This window comes from Hyposmocoma kahamanoa, unplaced genomic scaffold (assembly GCF_003589595.1).
Source record: "Hyposmocoma kahamanoa isolate Upper Pololo Valley unplaced genomic scaffold, ASM358959v1 215, whole genome shotgun sequence".
In the NCBI taxonomy this organism is placed as follows: Eukaryota; Metazoa; Arthropoda; class Insecta; order Lepidoptera; family Cosmopterigidae; genus Hyposmocoma; species Hyposmocoma kahamanoa.
In genome coordinates this window covers 2,253,756-2,275,270 of record NW_020653736.1, presented here as the reverse complement: position 1 = coordinate 2,275,270, position 21,515 = coordinate 2,253,756, and the positions used below count along the sequence as shown (strand labels likewise).

The 21,515-nt window shown below is 37.9% G+C and overlaps 1 protein-coding gene across 1 annotated transcript in view; it reads right to left on the bottom strand.

Moving 5' to 3' along the window:
• The window catches only part of LOC113227737 (protein CBFA2T3), a 156,223-nt gene that overhangs the window by 59,776 nt on the left and 74,932 nt on the right, over positions 1-21,515 (bottom strand). Inside the window, exon 2 of the mRNA XM_026460722.1 lies at positions 11,798-11,870. Coding sequence (XP_026316507.1) covers positions 11,798-11,870 — 73 coding nt within the window. The remainder of the gene's footprint in view (positions 1-11,797; positions 11,871-21,515) is intronic.

The following is a 21,515-nucleotide window of genomic DNA, read 5'->3' as shown; positions in this document are numbered from 1 at the left end:
TTTATTCGAAATGAAATGTCAATAGCAAACAATTTTGATATCGAACGATATGATAGTTGGGGCCGATTCTAGTTTGTCTATGAATTAAAGATAAAAACTACGGTTGTGTGACATGCGTGAGAAAAGTTTTTATTTGCCGCCATTTCGCCAGTCGTAACATGCGGTTCCTGAAGACATCACAGAGAGCTTATAACATGTGTGTAGATAAAGCAGTGTATGTAACTTTACATAATTAGGCATTAATATACTCGTGAGATGTTTTTATGAAACTCGCCTGTTGGTTCGTTTATAAACCCACGCTCGTATTTTAATGCCTATCATTATGTAGCAGTCACATAAACTAGTATTTTCTACAGAGCATTTTAAAGAGAACGAGGCTCATAATTAGGCATTTATTTAATCTTCAGGTCAAATAAAATCTTCTTCGAATCTTACTACTTCAAATCGACCAGTTAACTAGAGTTTTGCTATAATGGACGAAAATTGCAAAATTACATATTTAATATTTAATTACCGATGAAATTTGATTCCGTTGGTTTTGTAATTAGATGTTTTGCTGTTTTCCCCACACCACAAAATGGAACGATATCTCCAACAATGCCGCGCCATTGTTGGAGATATTATCTTTGTTACAATAAATACAGAATATATTTGGAATATACGGAGACGTACATATAGGTCAGTTGTTGGCGCTGCTTATATTTCAGTGCAAACGAGAGTTGATATTTATAAGTGATGTATAACTGATAAGTTACCAGGAATGCATGGCCCTTATTTCGTCTCTATTTCTGGTTATATGCTCGATAGAGGGCTTTACTAAAAAAAATCAAACAGTAATAGTTTATTTAACGTAAATACAATACGGAGAAAGAAAATGCAAATTTATAATGACACAGTCTTGGTTGAGGACTTCGCTCGTTTTTCCGAGGGTTGTGAACATTTTTCGATGTGCATTTCATCACGGTAGATAAAACAATTCAGTTACCACGGCTTACAAATAAAAGATGTTAAATAAAAAAAAACAAACGTCTGACGAGAGGACTTAGTTTTTAGTTTTTAGTAGCAGTACCACCTTGTGAAAGAGTTCGTCCAGAGAGGCACTGCTACCTTACCTATTTCTGCCGCCAAGCAGTAATGTCAGCATTACTGTGTTCCGGTGTTGAAGGCTAAGGGTTCTGTTGAAATTAGTGACATGGGACTTTTCAACTTATGTCTCAGGGTGACGGGCGCAGTGGCAGTGAAGAAAAATTCGGCGTCTCCTAGCAAAGCGTGCTGCACGCTAAGCAACAAAACGAACCACCGGACCTAATGAATTTTTCTGTGAGCTTGTTGCAGATACTTGTTGTTGGTTTTTAACGACTTTTTTGCCGTAGAGCCATTTGTACATAAATTTGTCAATTATAATTCCATAAACCATATCAGAAAGGCGCTCTATTTAGTTCTAAACCTAAATTCTATTGTCTATGGTATTCGCTACTGAACGAAAAATTTGATTATAGTTCTGTACATAAAACTATGAGCTTCAAAAAAAGAACGTCGAATTTTTCACCGACTTTAAAAAAGGAGGAGGTTCTCAATTCGACTGTTTTTTTGTTTTTTATATATATATATATTATGCGATTACCCCGGTATTTGTGAATCGATTTTCATGATTCTTTTTTAGTTGGAAAGAGGGTACCTCCGAATTTAATTTTGAAGAAAATCATCCACCTCTAAGGGTGGCTGTTCACGCATGAAGATTCATTTTTATAAATAGCGCCCAAATTTTATCATACGGCGCAATTATTTTAATGGTTTTGATGATTTTTATTATCTCCCGTGTCAAGTCCCGTACAGTGGCGAACTAGGGGATAAATGCGGGTTTGCCCACTTTCCGATAATCATGGTAAAATTAAACATTTTAATCTTAGTGCCTAACAGTGTAATTGCGATGCCTAAACTAAGTACATGTGTACCTGTATTTTAGGGATAATAGTGCATTTTTCATAACAAAGCTTAAAAAAAAATAAAGATTTTATAAATTTAACAAATAAAAGATAAGTAGTTATAAGTCGTTACAATTTATAAAAGATAAGTAATTAAACATTACATATTATATAAATATAAATTATGAAATAACTTCCAACAAGTCCTCGGTATCATTGTAGGTTTTACTCTTAAGCCAAAATTTGACGGTCTTTTTACATTCAGTTTTATTCATATGAAAATAATGCAAAGTAGAATTTATTTTAAAATAAAGGAATGTGCCAAGGAAGCAGAAGAATCTATGTGAGTGTGCTGTGCGGAGTTGTGTACGAGATGAAAAGGGATCGTGTCGTCTTTGCTTAGTTACAACTTACAGTCATATAATCATATGGAGTAATTGAGTGCTTTTTCAAAATTATTTGCAGGATAAACAGTTGCCGAACAGATAGAACATCGCACTCGTTTAGTAATTTGTGGGTTGGGTAATCGAAAGGAAGAAAGTTGATCACTTTAAGAACAGCTCTCTGCGCTCTTTCCAGGTGTATCAGAGCGGTCTTATGTGCACCGCCCCAGGATGTAACGCAGTAAAGTAACAGTGATTGACAAAGGGCTAAATAAACTGATTTGAGAAGGGCGCTGCTGGCCGAGTATCTTAAATTTTTAAAAACATAAATCAATTTTCGAACTCTAGAAGTTAGCGCCACTATATGCTGTTTGAAATTGAGATGTTGGTCAATTATGACACCTAAATATTTAATATTGCTTGTGCTGTCCAGTTTTGAGCAAGTACAGAGGCATCCAAGAGATCGAGGGCCAACACAATTGTGAACTACTATTGAGTAAGCATTCTCAACAGGTTGTGAGGAAATATTGTAGGAGAAAGTGATGTATTTAGTTTTGGTAGTATTAAGTGTCAGGGCATTTGCTGTAAGCCAGTCGGTTACCGAGTTAAAACCAAATTGAGCTTGTGTAAAGATTTCATTCCAACTTGGGGCACTGAATAATAGAACTGTGTCATCAGCGTAAGATATGATCTTGCCACCAGAGAGGGGGAGAGCGCATAGTTGATTAATAATAATAAATAAATAAATAACGCGCACACTCAACATAGCCCCGCACTAGGTAAACCCTGTGTCGCGGGTGCCATGGACACACATATAGACAACCACAAATTACACCCAAACTCACGAGAGAAATAATTGTAGGCCATACAAACATTTCTCCCGGCCCGGGAATCGAACCTGGGACCTCTGCGTGGCAGTCCGGCATGGTAACCGTTCGGCCACGGAGGCAGTTATTATTAATATAGACAAGGAATAAGATAGTCCCTATGATGCTTCCTTGGGGAACACCATATTCAACCGGTAGTTCAGCACTCGTTATTTTGTCAATAGTCACGCGCTGTTTTCCGTCAGAAAGATAGTCCTGTAAAAGTTTGAGCTGTATTCCTCTAATTTCAAGTGCTTCTAACTTGTTTAAAAGTATTTGTATGTTTACAGTGTCAAAAGCTTTTGCAAGGTCAAGGAATATTGCCAAACATTTATTCCTCAAGTCCAAATTTCTTACGGTGTATTCCGTTAGCTCATCGACTGCGTCGTTTGTCGATAGTCCTTGTCTGAACCCAAATTGGGACGTCGAGAGAAGTTTCTTCGTTTCTAAATAGTTAACAAGCCTTTTGTAAATTATTTTTTCTAGTATTTTAGAGAGAGATGGTAATATGGCAATTGGTCGGTAATTGTTAATATTGCTCTTATCACCGCTTTTATAAATAGGTTTTACAAGGGCTGTTTTTAGTACTTTGGGAAACGTTCCTGAGGATAGACAGAGATTAAATATGTAAGTCAGGGGTGAAATCAAATGTAATCTATTTTGTTTAATTAAAGAACAAGGTATTTTGTCAATTCCTGTCGCACAGTCATTTCTTAAAGTCATAATAATATTTTCAATTTCGAGTTCGTCAGTGTTGTTTAAGACAAACGAGTGCAGTTGTGAGGCGCGTGACGAGGTCATGGTTGTAGTTGAAAGCGGAAGATTTATTTCCGCTTTTTCAGCTAAAAGTTTTCCTACACTAGTGAAAAATTCATTTGCTGCGTTAACAGTTTGCACTGGATTGTCTGCATTTACAATTAATTGTTGAGCGGACGATTTCGAGTTAGTCATGTTCGTGATATTTTTGATGACTTTCCATAATCTTTTTTATCATGACCTGCATTAATTATTTGCAACTTTTCGTATTGACGTTTCAATTTCTTTAATAAATTGTTACAAAAATTTCTATATCTATAATAAGTAATTTTAAATATTGCATTATCCGGAAACTGAACAAATTTTTTGTGTAATTTATCTCTATTTTTAATACAGCGCAGCAAACCTGGAGTAATCCAAGGTTTAAGTATTTTATAGCGGCGCGTGAATGTTTTGTTTGTTGTATTATTTTCTATTATTTTAGTGAGCGAACAGATCAAATACTCCATCGCTGCGTTAGCATCACTTGAATTGTATATTGGAGACATATCTAAGTTTGCAAGGTCACGAGTCACGCCCTCCTTATTTAGTTCTGTATAAGAATTAAAAGATTGTGTTCTAATTAAGTTTTTTTCTAGGCTTAGTAATAAGGTATAGTGGTCAGTTAGAGTAGTAATAAAAATAATAATATAATGGCATATTTCTATTTTTTTCACAAAAAAATCTTCTTGTACATTTGAACGACAACTAACGCGCTGTGCACATGTGCTAATAAGCTAACGCGGGCCGCGCCCTTTAACAGTCTATTACTAGTATTTATTTGCTTAGGCCTAAGCGCGACATTCGTCATTAAGGACCCTCATTATGCAACAATTGCATAAAATACTGTTTATCGGAATAATAAATTAAAAAAATATGTATTAACGGAACGTTGGCCGGAATGCAGGACGCTAGGGCCGACCCACCCACATTTCACCTCCCAAAGTCATGCTTTGAAATGCCTCACCTTGTGTCACTCACAGTTACATATCACGAAGCATGTTTAGTAAAATCGCGTGAAAGAGTTCGTCTAGGGAAGTGCTGCCACACAATTACAGGCACATGGAACTTGTCAACTTATATCTCAGGGTGACAGGCGCAGTGGCAGTGGCCCTCGATCTTTGCGATTTGAAGCTTACTCGTCCCCGTCACTTGATATTATAAAAAAATCATTCCTTCCGAAAGACGTCTACTGCTGAACATAGATATCTCCCAAAAAACTACACGGTTTTATGCTGCTTGCATCCAACAGTTTGCCGCAACCTTCACCGCTGTTCACCTTGTGGGTGCTCTGCTCTGGATGTGTTTTCCGGTACGCGGTCGCCACTTGAGACCGTAAATATTAATTAACCTAGTTCGGAAAATGATAGTATTGTTCCAAGTAATGCTTAGGGAGGTCTATGAGCGGGCAGCGCGCACAAACAGCTTGAATATAACACTATGGGAAAAAGCATGTGGCTAGTTTCGATACGTATATGTAAGTGGGTTTTGTCTGTTGGTTTGTGTTTTTACTGGGTAATTTCGATTATGACATTAATATAAAGCTACTTCAAAGCTGTATGAATTTCTGGTAGCCTAGTGGATAATGGGTAAACCCCAGTGACGGCTAACATTTAAGATTTGTCCCATTTTTCGTACACTTGTGAATGTTAATGGTAAAGCAAAACATCGTAATGAATTTCCACGTCAAACAAGATCCACAGCTATTGGGAAACGTGTAAAATTGAAACTGCTTTGTGCCTGCGGTGCGGACTGTAGCTGAAGGGTGTTTCTGCATTGCGTCCAATCCGTATACGATACGTATATGATATAATACAACAATATCGCACCCACTCATTTCCCGCACTAAGGTTTTGCGTACTGTATCTGATTTTTTATACGTTTCGAATCCAAGACATGACGGTCCGAAATTTGGATAGACTCGTATTCGCTAAGGATACCCTGTGTCGCGGATGCCTTGAACACATACTTAGACAACCATAAATTACACCCAAACTCACGAGAGAAATAAAAGTAGGTGACACAAATATTTCTCCCGGTCCGGGAATCGAACCCGGGACCTCTGTGTGGCAGATCAACATAGTGACCGTTAGGCCACGGAGGCAGGCATGACACTTGTGCACCTGATCCGATTGACAATTCAAAAATAGAGATTCACAATTCTGATTCACATTCATAAACCACGTGTTCTTTCAACCGTTAACATTTGGCATTGACGGATCTTGTTCCGGAACCCTGGAAGCGATATTCGACCGAAAGCTATACAGCTTGATGCGCAAGAGGTTAACATCTTGCCGACAAATGCTATAGCCGCACGCGCACTGAAAATTATAGCGAACGTACGTTTTGGTACAACAAGAATCGCTCCCTGGGCGAAGCAAGGAGCCGAGACTGCACAACGCATTGGCAGAACGGCCACGCGGTTGATTTCAAAAGGTATTGTGTTCCCAGCTTACCTACTCTTAATTGTTCCAATCGACCATACTTATTTATTTATAGACGGTCCACAAATCGACTAAAGCATCGTTTGCATGTCCCGCATGGTTGGCTGCTTTGGGGTACCCGCAACTAAATCGCGCCACCATTCCGTTGGTGCGACAGTGAATAGCTTGAAGTTGCAGAAGAAATCATAACGCAATCGCTCCGGACAGAAAAACTTGAAAAAGTGTTGAGGCGCTCCGAGCGGAAGCGACATGCGTAATGTCTTCTTGGGTGGACTTAAGGATGGTTTTTCTCCGGCTCTCCTTTTGCGCAGAGGTTATGTCGCAAAAGGAGGCCGCGGAGCGGGTGCGCGAGGACGCGCCGGACGCGCACCCGCTCCGGCGCAGACGTACGGGGAGAAGGCGAAGGCAGTTCGCTGCTCGCCTGATCCCCTAGTGAGACCAGCGGGCTCTGGACAGGGACTCCGGAGCCTGCATTGCACGGCCTCACTCGTCTGGGGGGCGGGTCGGAGGACAACCGACTCGCCCCTCCGTTGGCGCGGGAGCCCTGGCGCAAGCTAGGGCGGCCGGGCGGCGGGCGTCGTGGTGAATGTTCACCGATCCCACGGCGCCGACTCAACCGGCGAGAGAGAAACCCGGGGGGGTTTTAGTGGGGTAGGCCCTCCAGTCTGAAGGGAGAGTCCCCACATAACCCCTGAGTCTCCCTGGGCTCAGGGGTATCCATAAAGATTTCCCCCCGTCAAAAAAAATGGTTTTTCTCCGGCTCAAGCATAAAATGTGGTAACTTGAGTTGACGATGATAATAATAAAGATGATTAACAAACGGCAGCTATACTTTCAATATTCGTTTAATAGGCTAGTGGAGTTCCTTTTTAAATTAAACGTCCTGGGAAGTACTGCCACCATTCCTATTTCTGCCGGCAAGCAGTAATGTCAGCATCAGCAACGCTCTGATTGGCACTGCAGATTGCTATGGTGAGTCGTGTCGATTTGCCACCAGACCGACTTGATCCCGTCACTTGGCATGATAAATAAATATCAAATTCTAAGCAAAGCCGTAGACTAAAGCAGGTATGTCTATAATAACAGTGCAAGCACGAAACCTCCTTCTACATTATTTATTCAAGCGACAAGGCAAAGGGTTGGACTGTGCTAGCATTATCTATGTAAATCACAGCTAATCATTGCCATTAAAATGGAGTACGAATGTTTATTGTTTGATAGCAGGAGTCAGAATGTACTGAACTAGTGGGTCAACTTCTAAATTGTGGGGACTGGTCAATGAGTTTTAGGCATGATCACCGGAGATTTGTTTGCGTTGTTGACTGTGAGCTGTAAATACTCAAATACATTTAAGGGGTAATGTTTAAACGCTATAATAAAATTGTGGTTGATATTCAAAATTACAGTTAAACAAAAACTTTATACTAAAGCTTCTGCGTAGTTAGACAAAAATCCGTGGTAATGATTTGTTTAGCTCCTGGAGGTACTCCGATCTATGGTGTTTGAAACCGATATAAATGTTTATTTAGAAAGAGCGACTACTAGAGTTTCTTGCTCATTCTTCTCAAAGAAATCTGCCTTGATGAGCGGTAGAGTTTAATCAAAATAACGATTTCAAGTATAATTTGCTTATCTTTGAAATAAAGATTATTTTCTTGAGACATTGTAAAATGATGGACGCCAAGAATCGAATGGTTTGGTACACTTATGCACCGTAATATATAATAAATACATTACACCCATAGCGTAATAAGGCCACATCTGCAAAATGTCAACTTTCAGGTTTAAAGAAGAGTTTCATAAGTAACAGTAGAGCACCTTGTGGAAGAGTTCGTCCAGGGAATCTTTCATATCAAGCGCGAGGTCTCAAAATTTACAACGCACCTTGATCTTTAGTTTTAACTTTGGTACACTCAACTTAAGGTTGACTATATGGTACAGGAGTGCGGAATCGTGACTAATGTAATTCAAAAAATGAACTTGAGCTCAAATATCGAACATATACTTTATATATCTGCGGCACGGAGGTCCGTGCCTGGGGCCGCCTCTGCCAGATTATGATCGGCCCGCACTTGTTACTCTCCCACAAACATGACAGGGTCGAACTAAGTATACCGCGTTGGGTAAATACAACAATAATAAATCGTCATTACTTAGACTGTCGTTTGTCGTTTATTCCTTTGAATTTTAACAGCGATGCAAACGTGCGTTCGTGAAACGCGAGATTGCATCGCTACCCTTGCGATTTATAGGCGATTGCGTCGATACAAACATATAATTGCATCGATACAAACGTGCGTTGGTATCGATGCAGTCGCGCATTTGCTTTGCTGCTTCAATCCGCGCGTTCGTCGACCTTAAACGTAGACTATTAGCGACTGCATCGCTAGTTTTGGAATGATGCCACTTTATTATCGAATGTGGTACATATTAATTTGTTCTGAGTACATTCCTGCACTTTTTTGTCTACTGTGTATTTCTCACAAAGGGTGATATCATGTATGTTTTTGGGTTTGTACGTATTTGTTGGATACTTTGTTTTATCAGAGTTATGTGGGCACTTAATACATCGCACTCGTAATTATCTACCTACGTAGTTGCCTGGAAGTAACACCGAGTTTTGCGTACGAAATTGAACTTTAAATCATCAGTACTTCGTTGTTTCATTTGTTTTTTAATTATTGTTTTTGTTTCCTCTTGTCTGTTGTTGTGTATTTATCTTTTGGGTTTCCATTTACTCCCTTAAAGATAATAAGATTTAATATGATATGGTTGTCTATTACCTACATAGTTAACGACCTCCAACTAACTGCCTCTGTGGCCGAACGGTTACCATTCCGGACTGCCACGCAGAGGTCCCAGGTTCGATTCCCGGCCAGGAGAAATATTTGTATGGCCTACATTTATTTCTCTCGTGAGTTTGGGTGTAATTTGTGGTTGTGCGTGTTCCCTAATGCGGGGCTATGTCGAGTGTATGCGTTACTTACTAACTTAGTCGTATAATGTGACCATTATTTTTTTCCTAGAAAGCGGGACGCCTGTAAATTTATTATTGTTATAAAAATAAAAAACTTTTTAATGATTAAAAAATAAACAAAAAGGAACTAAAAAATTTTAACCATCGAAAATTTTAAAAAAGAATAATCATGTGTAGTCTGACTTTATATATTTTTCGGATAAACAAATTTGTTTTAATGTCAGGTTTAGTTCTTAAATATGAATGTAACCATTGGCATGATTTTTAAATTTATATGTCACGTTATGTCAAAGCACGAAGGCACGAAGCTTAAAAGTGGGACTGTCCCGCTCAAAGCGGGACGTATGGTCCCGTTACTACTACACCAATTTATATGGTCTCAAAATATGTATTGCTTCTTAGTTCTACGTCTATACCATAAAATGTATAAAGAAATCGATATACATACATTAAACAAAAGCGGAATACCTTCTCAGGCTAACCTACGACGAAACCAAGAACTTATAAAGTTTTATACTCTAAGTTTTACTAGTAATGCCTTACCTATTTTTACTGCCAAGCAGTAATGTCAGCATTACTGTGTTACCGTTTTGATACGTAAGGGTGCTGGCGAAATTGCTGGCACATGGGACTTGTCAACTTATGTCTCACGGTGACGGGCGGAGTGGTAGTGCTCCTCAGATCTTTGTGATTTAAAACTCTGATTGGTACTGCAACTGTTATAAACAGGCGTGTCGCTTACAATCAGGCGCACGACTTGTTCGTCCCATCCATTGACTTACAAATAAATGGACGACGGGTCTAATAGAAAAACCACGAAAAAAATGTCCCAAGTCAACCTATTTAAACGTAGTGACATGTAAAGGAATATAAAAAAGCTAAAACGTTGAATTTAAATTGTAATGTCATCGCAGTACTGTCTAATTTTGCTTACTTCGCTGTCAGTCGAACAAACGAAGACTTAAGCGTGAATGACGCTCTGTATACGATTTTAACGCCCTATAAGTTCGGACACTTTTTAGCGCGGATCCGACGTCCATATATTTGTAAGTCAATGGCCCCATCACTTAGTTATTATGGCCCATCAAATCCGAAACGATCCAAATCTAGAAAATTCGGGCCCACTTCGGATGTCGCTTGTGCTCAAAGTCCGATTCCAATCCGATAAAATACGAATATCGCTTGTACACCTAGAGATAAAATGATCCCTCTGACATTTCGGACCGTCATTTCTCTGATTCGGAACTGACACGAATCGGACATGGTCACCTGTGACTATGGGGCCTGGAAAGAACCCGAAATGTTGGCTTGTTTGAAAAAACAAATATACGCGATTTAGACCCGAAAAAATAGTTTCATTTCCTATTGTAACAATCGCGAAAACAACTCGACAATGTTAATTTAGTTTTTTAGTTAATTCATAAGTTGGAGCACCTATATATGAATATATCTCATATATAGGTGCTCCAACTTACGAATTAGCTAAAAAAACTGAATAACATTATTCGGGAAAAGTCTTCTTTCAAACCGAACTTTTGTTTAAAGAATAGTTTAGATTTAATACAAAGGATCAAAGACTTTAAGATACCACATAACGCAAAATTAATTTCTCTGGATGTAGACAGCTTGTTCATTAACGTTCCCTACACTGACACTTTAAACATTCTTAAAGATCACTTAGAAAGGCGACGGCAGGGGAAGTTGATAGAATTGACATATCTTTGCATGAAATAAAGCTACTTTAGGTTTAACGGACAATATTTCAACAATGTTAATGTCAAATTCGTCTGTAAGAATATTATGAAATATACAAATTTATTATTATTAATTCCCTGTACTATGTTATATACTAAAGCAAGGGAGTATTATTCAGAATACCCAGACAAGAGCTATTTTAGAAAAGTTGCATATTACATTAGGCCACCGAAGTGTCAAAGTTATTCAGTCAAGGAAAAATAATCTTTATTTCATATAGGTAAGCAAATTACACTTCAAATCTGATTAAACTCTGTAGCTCATTCGTAAGGCAGATTCTCCTGTGAAGAATGAGCAAGAAACTTATCATTACAATATTTAATTTAAACATCTTAGATCGAGACTACCTGCAACAGCTTAACTGGTCACCACCACGGATTTTTGTCATCCAAGTACAGTACAGTACATCCAGAAGTTTTAGTTTTTATTTAACTATAGTTTCGTAAATGGCAAATTTTTAATATCAATCGGAATATCATTGTAGAAGCGCATACATTAGCGTTTAAATGAATTTGAGACTCTGTTAAGACTATCAAAAACAGCTAGTTCATTTTGTTAGTGGAACGTCTGTCAGTACGTTTCATAAAAAAAAAAATTTCATAAATGTACTGCGACGTTAGTGTAAGAATGTTAATCATCATCAAACACTTACATTTCCTCCTCTCAGTGGTGGTTGGTTGATTGTAGTCTTTGTCTGGCACTTCTTCTTTCACTTTGGCCTCCATCTGTAACAAGACGGAACTTATTTAAGACAACAAGAACTGTAAAATAGCAACAACAACAAAAATAATAACAACAAGCGTTGTTGAAACTTACAATTAACTCATAATGTTAACGCAATTTAGTTTAAAAATTGCGTTTACGAAAGTAACAGGTATTAAGTTAAATTAACATATAATGTATAATATGCGCATATATATGTTATTTATTTTATGCGGAGGAGGGTTTGAAAAATTAACAGCATGAAAAAAATTAAATAGCACAGATACATTTTCACATATTTTTTTCTCAAGTATAATTTTTTTCACCTCACTAGCTCGGAAAGGCCTTCTTTCTCATTTCAAATTTGAGCGCAAAACGTTTTTGAAATTCGAACTTGACTGTGGTGCACCTACATTTTTTTTTTGATGAAAAAAAAGATAATGACACTTTCAACTACTCGATTTGTATTACTTAATTACGTAATACAAATCCGTTGGTACATTTTATTCTTAATATTGTTGTATTATTCTTATTAAATTGACAATAACAACCAATTGCGTTTATTAAATTATTTTAATTCACTGAAATCATTTCAATAATCACGTAATCACTCAAAATTATAAGTAGGTACAAGCAAAAATAAAAATTGATAAGGTGCAAATGCTGAACACATCCGAAGATAACATTTTTCATTCAATTAAAAAAAGTAATGATTTTATAGTTCATCTGTTTTACTTTTATCTATCATTCTCCTCGCTCTATAGTGAGGTGAATAGTTGTGTGTTTCTCTCGGCAGCAAAGTTGTTTTGCGTCTTGTCCTTGAAACCCTCGCTACGCTCAGGGCACACCGCGGACACTCCATACAATAATCGAAAGTTAGTTACCTACTACTACTACATACAGCACGGCGCTAATTGCAGTCGCGCAAATGTGTGCGTAAAGTGGCAGGGTTACCCATTGACTTACAATTATATGGACGTCGGGTCCGCGCTAAAAAGTGTCCGCACTTGTAAGGCGCTAAAATCGTATACAGAGCGCGACACTCCGCTTTAGTCTTCATTTGTTCTATTGACAGCGCGATACTGCGATGACATTACAATTTAAATTTCGAATAGGTTGACTTGGGACATTTTTTTCGTGGTTTTTGTATTAGACCCGTCGTCCATTTATTTGTAAGTCAATGGGGTTACCCATCATTTTATCGCACTATTACGTTACGTGGTCAGAGCGACAACATACCGAAAATTCTCTCTATATCCCATTAATGATAAACAACCGTACACAGCACAATTCACGACCATTATAAATAGTAACCTACAATGATGTTATATATTAACGTACAAGTTTCGTGACGAATAAATGAAAACTATATTCAAATATCACAGCCGTCTTAGCGCGAAAACGGCTCGCCGTGGTGCGGTATCTATGCTAGGGAGGGGCGAAGAGTATCCCTTCTCGTTACTTTTTTGTTCTCTGCTCAGGGTTCTATTTTTTCTTAATCTTAAGTGCCTTCGTTTCCTCAGGTTTCAAGCACTCGTGTCAAACAACAACTTTACAACTTTGTTTAGCTTTTATTATGATATCTAGCAACGGACGAAGCGACAAGTCTGTCCATAACATCATGGCGGTATATCACATGCGATATGAGCTAAACCTCCCCGTGACACATTTACTGTCGTCGATAAAGCTACGTTGTCATTATTAATTTTTTTTATTACGAGTACAGTATCTGTAAGATACCGCACCAGCGTTATGCGTTCTTTTGTTTATTTGATAATGAACGATTGTTATACATTTTGAAGAACAAGAATAGCGATATTAAATTGCGTATACAGCTTGTCTTTGTCATTTAAACATCGCCGCGAAAATTGTAACTTTTAACTGCATCCTTGTAAAACGAGGAAACAAGAAATGGCGGGTTTTTGTAGAAGACTGTTTTTAAGATATTATTTACGTATTTCAAATTACTCTCTGGTATAGAGCTATAATCTGCCGTCCACTAACTAAAACGCGGCAAGGTCAAGCACATATTTTAAATGGCAAAAGATAGAGCACAAAATTCTCTCTTAAAAACAGTTAAAATTAGTTAACGTGTTCGATTTAGCGTTAAACAATTTCAATGTTCAAAACTGGGTTATTGTTTTTTTATATTAACCGCCTTTTAGTTAGCGGACGACGGTAATGTTCTCCTCGCTTTTTCCAATAATTAATATGCAAGAACCTGTTACTTTTTATTGTTTTTTGTGTGTTTCGTTTGTCGAGCTCAATTTTTAAGTCGATAAAATTACCGTGCAGAACTGTCTAAATGTTTCAAAATCAGCTGTGACTTCACGGCCATGTTTAACAGTGCGATATCCTTTTGCGGCCTTTGGCTTAGACGCGTCAAAAATGTGACGTCGCGGTGCACGCCATATTCGCTATTGTGATAAAATTTAAAAACAGCAGTTTTATCACTCGAATTTGACAGCTAAATGTACATATAACAGGTATATCGCAGCGGCATACTACGGGCACAGTTGCACTTGATAATCATAGCTTTAAATCGCCTGAGACATAAGTCGACAAGTGACATGTACCTGTAATTTCTCCAGCACCCTTACCCTTCAAAACGGAAACGCAGTAATGTGAGCATTACTGCTTGGAGGCAAAAATAGAAGGTGGCAGGACTTCACTGGACGAGCTCATTCACAAGGAGCTCTATTACTAATAAAACCTGTTTTTTGTACACTCCCAACAACCCACCCACAAAAACCTTGCAAATACAATAAGTAAAAATCAGATTCATTCAACTTTGCTGGGATTAGGAAGAAGAATTGATGGTATGTGAATTAGATACGGTACCTAAACCTGTGTTTTCTTATTTAAAAGCTCTGGGCGGTGAAGCAATTGCCTCTGTTCAGCGTCCTAAGTTTGAGTTCCTGATGCGACACGACTTTATTAAGTGATTTGGTTAAAACTGAAAAAATAAGAATGGAACCAGGCAAAGTGACGGATAATGTCTATCACGAATTCGCCCACAACTTTAGACAGGCCTACATTCCGTTTCACGTACGCATACCGGGCATTCCGGGCCGTGAATGAAAAGTAACAGATCCCACTTCGGTTGATGTTGTGATGATTGCCATAACGTGTTGCATATAGATCTTAATTCTAGAATACCAACAACCTAGACCGTAAACGGATAGTATTTCAAGGCAGAAACAGTTGTTACGCTTCACGTACTCCTGACGTAAATCACGCTGCGCGTAGGCGGACTAAACTAATGCTTTTAGATCCTGGAGGTCAAATTTGACGGGACAAACAAGTCGTGCGCCTGGAGGCAAGCGACACGTCTATCTAGAACAATTGCAGTGCCAATAAGAGCTTTAGATCTCAAAGGCTTTAGGAGCACTGCTACTGCGCCCGTCAGCCTGATACATACGAGTAAGTTGACAAATCGCATGGGCATGTAATTTCACCAACACCCTTAGCCTTCCAAACTGGAGAACAGTAAGGCTCACATTACTGCTTGGCGGCAGAAATAGATAAGGTGGCAGTACTTCCCTGGACGAACTCTTACACAAGGAGCTCCAATGCTTCTTTTTGTTTTTACTTTGTTATAATTTTTTAATACAAAGATCGAACACAATGAAAAATTCCTTTCACCTTACAGATTTCAAACTTGTGTTTTTTCTAAATCCTGATCGGTTCTTTTACCTTTTTATTTTAGATCAATGCCAAAGACAAAGAATCATTTATTCCGTAAGTAATATAAATTTTACACTTGAAAATGTCACATTTATGCTCGTTCACTACGCTGACCTCCCTGAGAAGAACGAGCAAGAAACTCTAGGGAATGCTCTTTTCAAATAAACTTAAACGCTATGGAATACACTTTGAATCAAATTTGTGTGGATTCTGGAGCCATGTCGTCTTTCCATACATCTTTATCTAACACGTAATCTTCAATTTTGTAATATGTCTTTTCGATCAAAATATTTTTAACGTAGTTTTTAAACTTAGGAATAAACTTAATATATGCTCCGGAATCTTATTATAAAAACGTATACCTTGGTTAAACGAAATCGTGGTACCATGAGTTTGGACTTAGCTCTAAGGTTAATATTATGGATATCTTCTTTCTTGTTGAAATTATATATATTTTTACCGGCATATAAAACATTTGAGTAAATGTACTGTGACCGACGGTACCTAAACGGTACACAGAACGAATCGCTCGTTATTGCAATACAAATATGGTTTGAATATCTGCCGCTTTACCCAATCGAATCTAAAGATCGAATTTGAAAGTAATAAATTTGTGGATTGTAATTTTTTTCATTCATTTGTTTTAACTTCCTACAACAGTGGTTTGAAGTGGATTTTGCTTTAGTTTCGTTTTCCTTCATCGAAAAGCTCATGGTAAGTTTCGGGCTAAATTTGACACAGAAATTCCGAAAAAAATCAGAGGTGCAATCTCGGATTCTAACACACGACAAACCAACAAATTAGGCTACTATTTTGTAAGTTTATTTGAAACAGTTATTTCTTTATTAAAAATTGATTTATTCAATGTTTAGCTGTTACAGTCGTTAAATTTTCAGCCAGCTGCTTTGCCATAAAATCGAAAAAAATGCATTTTGTTTAAATTTGTCAATGTTGATAGATGCCAATTTAAGGTAAGGTTAGCGACACACCTGTCAATAACAGTTGCAATGCTACTCGGAACTTTAAATCGCAAAGACCTGAGGGATACTGCACCTGTCACCCTGAGACATAAGTTGACAAGTCCCATGTCCCAGGCACTGCGAAACGGTGTGATGTTTTCCACCAAAGCTGTGCAAGGTACCTAGGCGGTGAGAGGATGTGTTACGGACTCTTTTCAGCTATGCGCGTGCTGGGTACGGTGTGGTGGGATGAGCGGTGGCGACGTATAATTGTCAGTTAGTGTCACACTTTCAGTAGCTCTAGTTTCCTACACCGTTTTGCATACATTCCTCGTACACATCTATCGCTATTTTGTATGTAACAAATACTTAGCTTAACTCTTTTCCACCGGAGCTAGACTAAGCGGGACTAGGAAAATGAAGTAATCCTATTGGTGGATTTTTTTCTCGCACACCGCCGAACTACGTTGCACATCTCTGGTAGAAAGGCAACCTTACCCTTACAATACAATACAAAAATTCTTTATTGTACACCAAAAAAGGAAACAAATACAATACAATTAAATAATAAATAAGCGGTGGTACAATGGGCGGTCTTATCGCTTTAAGCCTTCTAAACCGGAACACAGTAATGTTGACATTACTGCTTGGCGGCAGAAATTGGTAAAGTGGCAGTCCAATCCTGGACAAAGTCTTACACAAGGAGCTCTATTACAGCTAGTAAATCTTAATCTAATTCTTATTTTTATGTTCTCTGTAAGGGCGGAATAGCGACTCTGTCCTTACAGGATGTTACCTCATGATCGCGACGCGGTAACCTTTAACACGAGGGTGTTTTCGGAGTGGTTAGAATTTAAAATGTTACAAGTTTAAAAGTAATGTTGTTCAATTGTAAATGAAAATGTGAAAGATAGTATTCTGAATAATTTAAATATGTTAATTCTTAATGTTATTGACGTTTAATGTTTAGGGATTGGTAACTAGCACATCTTACCACAGCAAAATAAAACTATAACTAGATCATGTCAGTGCAACAAATCAATTGTCAAAGTTCAGCGTTGTACGTAACCGTAAATTCTCACTCTTTTTTGTTTCGCTAAATGGTGTGCGAGTAATTTTATAACTAATTTATATTTTATTCCGTCATTCCAAACACTTACTCTATGACCAGGTTATTGCAAAACTTTTTTTTTCCATAACACAACGTAAATTCTTACCCGCGATATTTCCGACGTTCTAACGTTCAGTCGACGTTGTCCAGACGCGTCAGCGACGTAATCCAGATGTGAAGTGTTACGTCATTGAAAGACTCGGCATACTGTATCTACCACAACATTCGCCAGGTGTCCGTCAAGTCACAGTTACAGAAATAACTAATACAATAGCCTTGAAAGTGATAAAAACATTTTTCTATTGAAAACGGTTACTAGTTAAACTAAAAAAGTTTCTAGTTTATTCTGGAATCTGCCTTACGGATAAGCAGTAGAGTTTAATCAATATGACTACTTAAAGTATAATTTGCTTACCAATGAAATAATAATGCATTGAGTATTAAGGACAGTTAAATAAGAAATTAGTAACGAGGGTCTATTAGCTGTAATAACTCTAGTTTTGTATTTTTTTACTGTCCGTGATACATTCAATATTTTTAATCCCATTTGTGTTGTTTACAACACAACAATTATGGATTTTACAAATGGTAAGTTTTTGTTTTTTTAATTCTTCCATAGACAATATACAACTCGAACTTAAAACGTTGTAAACGTAAACACGCATACAGCCATGATGTTTTGTATAAAAAAAAATAACTAAATTTTTATACAGAAAATAATTAAAATCAATTATTAGAAATTCTTATTAATAAGTATTTAAGTAGTATGCGGCCGAATTGCAATTAAATTTATGTTTAGATAACACTTTAAGCGATTCTTTTAAAGTAACCACCTTGCTTGAACTAGAACTGACCAACGTAAGGAAGTCGTGCAACAAATTTTAAAAAACTGCTTACCGACCACGGCTGTAATGGAAAGAAAAAAGTCCGGTGGGTTTTATTTGGGGTATTATAGTCAGCTAGCCACCTTGCAATCATACCATTTACGAGCAAGTATGATGAAAAGATTATTTGACTTTGACCAAAACGTACGATTATGTCAGACACATTCCAACATTATAACGTGGTAATATAACAGCAGTAGAGCTTCTTGTAACAGAGCTCGTCAAGGAAAGTACTGTCGCCTTACCTATGTCTGCAGCCTAGCTGTAATGGTAAGGGTGCTGATGACATTACAGGCACATGGGACTTGTTAACTTATTTCTAAGGGTGAGGGGCGCCGTGGCAGTGCCTCTTAGATTTTTGCGATCTGACCGGCTCTGCAACGTCCACGACTTATTGGTCCCATCACTTGATGTCATAAAAAAGAATTCAGTATACTATGATTACCAGAGTAACGGAGTTCACAACTGGTACACCCAAACCAGAACCAATTACTTTTTCGTAGCCTATTGAAGAAAACTCCAAGTTATCCCACCATCTCCTTCTTCGTCTGCCTCGTCCGTCACAATCACGGAAATAGGCTCACCAACCACTTGGTAGTTACCGGAAAACGGTCAGCGACGACGAGGCAGAACCAATGGTAAACTGGTGATTTGGCCAAGTCGCCATTGAAAGTTTAGTGTAATCTTACTGGCTCTTAATTTTTTGTAATAGCGTATTAGACAAAAAACAGATATTTTATGATAGAAATGGCGTGAAAAACTTTTCGAGTTCCGAATTATAACTAATCACGTTACGTTTAACTTAATTTAAACATTTAAAATTCCACTTTTGTTTGTCAAAAGGCATAATGTATAATAAAGCTTCTTAAACAGCTACATGGCACTTGTCAACTTACGTCTCAGGGTGACGGGCGCGATTTAAAGCTCTGAGTGGCACTGCAACTGTTATGGACAGGCGTGTAGCTTACTTGTTACGTCACTTGATATTATAAAAAAGACCTCAAATTGTTTACTAAAATAAAAATCGAGAAGGAGACGTAGAAATTCCTTCCACAAAGAAAATTCGCTCGGAAGCAAGACGCGTTCTAGATTTTTTCCTCAAGTAAATTAGCTTTATAGGTATTTTTTCAATAACAGCAATGTGTTATACGTAAACACTTGACCCCGTGCTCGGCGGCGGGCGGCATAACGGTCGCACAAAGCGGTATGACGGCTTACCACCTCACACCTGGGAACTACGTGGCTCCTACTACGAAGTTACCCGATTAAAATTCACTTCCATCTACCGGCTTCTAAAACCAATGTCATTGAGCATGCCGCTGTTTCTCGTTTGCTGTGTTCACCTCCACAATAGTTTCAAAGCTGCAATATCTGACCCCGATATACTTTTTGAGACCTTGCAAAGTACAAATATAAAATCATAATTTTTATACTTAAGACCTCATTGGAGTGATTTGTTTATACCGTTGTTTGTTACTTTTTAATTTAATATTATTGTTTAATATTATTGTGTATTAAACTCCTTGTGAAAGAGTTCGTCGTACCCATTGACTTACAATTATATGGACGTCGGGTCCGCGCTAAAAAGTGTCCGAACTTATAGGCGTTAAAATCGTATACAGAGCGTCATTCACGCTTTAGTCTTCGTTTGTTTCTTCTGACAGCGAAGCAAGCAAAATTAGACAGTACTGCGATGACATTACAATTTAAATTCAACGCTTTAGCTTTTTCATGTTCCTTTACATGTCACTACGTTTAAATAGGTTGACCTGGGACATTTTTTCGTGGTTTTTGTATTAGACTCGTCGTCCATTTATTTGTAAGTCAATGGTCATACCTATTTCTGCCGTCAATCAGTAATGTGAGCATTATTGCGTTCCGGTTTTGTGCTGGTAAAATTCCCGGGTGACAGGGGCTGTGGCAGTGTCCCTCGGATCTAAAGCGAATTAAAGCTCTGAGTGGCACTGGAACTGCAATGGACAGGCGTGTCGAAAATCGATCGAATTTGAACAAAAAACAAAGATGTACATGAAGCACATAGAAATATTTACAAGGTCTGTTACTTCGTTCCGTGGCAGAGCATCTAGCACGGATTATCTGGTTCGAACCCAGCCGGATCGAAAGAATTTTTCTAAGTTTGTTACTAAATAATAAAAACAAATATGTATTATTTAAGTAGATCTACAATATCGTTTTCTCACTTTTCCAAATTGCAGCACCGTGGTAACTTTCCTCCCCTAAAAAGGGGTGGATGGGGGTTGTTCTCGTTAGCACAGGTGCGCGGCGAGAGCGGGTGCTCGGCCGTGGCAGGTGTCGGCGACGGCGCAATTTTTACTTGCGCGTAATTGTGCTAGCAAGTTTGTTATACCAGTATCGATTGATTTGTAACATGTAAACGAATGGGATATAAAGATTTTCCAAAATTTGCGATATTCCAGAGCTAGGCAGATACAACAGCCTCGCATTGACACACAGTTATCGGTTCACCCACATGCATCAATGCTTTTATAAACGCTCCTTAATTAATTTAGGTCTTAAAATTTCTTACCTATTACTTAGGCTGTTTTCGGCTTAATGAACCCTTATTATGCATACTATTATAAATAAAACAATGTTTTACTATCGTTCTGCATTTATAGACTTTTTAAAATATTTGTCCAGCTTGGTAATGGGGTTAATGAACTTCTAAAGATCTGATGAGGAAGAATAGTCAGATGTAAAAATGTTTAAAATTACATAGAACGGTTGGGAATAAATGTGATATTTTAAGGTTACAAACTTAGAATAATAACGCATAGAATGATAGTTTCATATCAAACGAACTGTCACAAGTGAGGCCAAAATCAAATTCATGTAGGCTAGGTTTAGTAGTAGGTTAATTTTCGGTTTTAGTGAATATTTATATAAAAATACAAGTTGAAACGCGTTACTTCCTTGTGGAATGTGATGTTAGTATCTATTTTATGTTTGTCTGACGTATTTTTACACTCATTTACCGCACATTTCGTCATTTTTAGCTAAAATTCT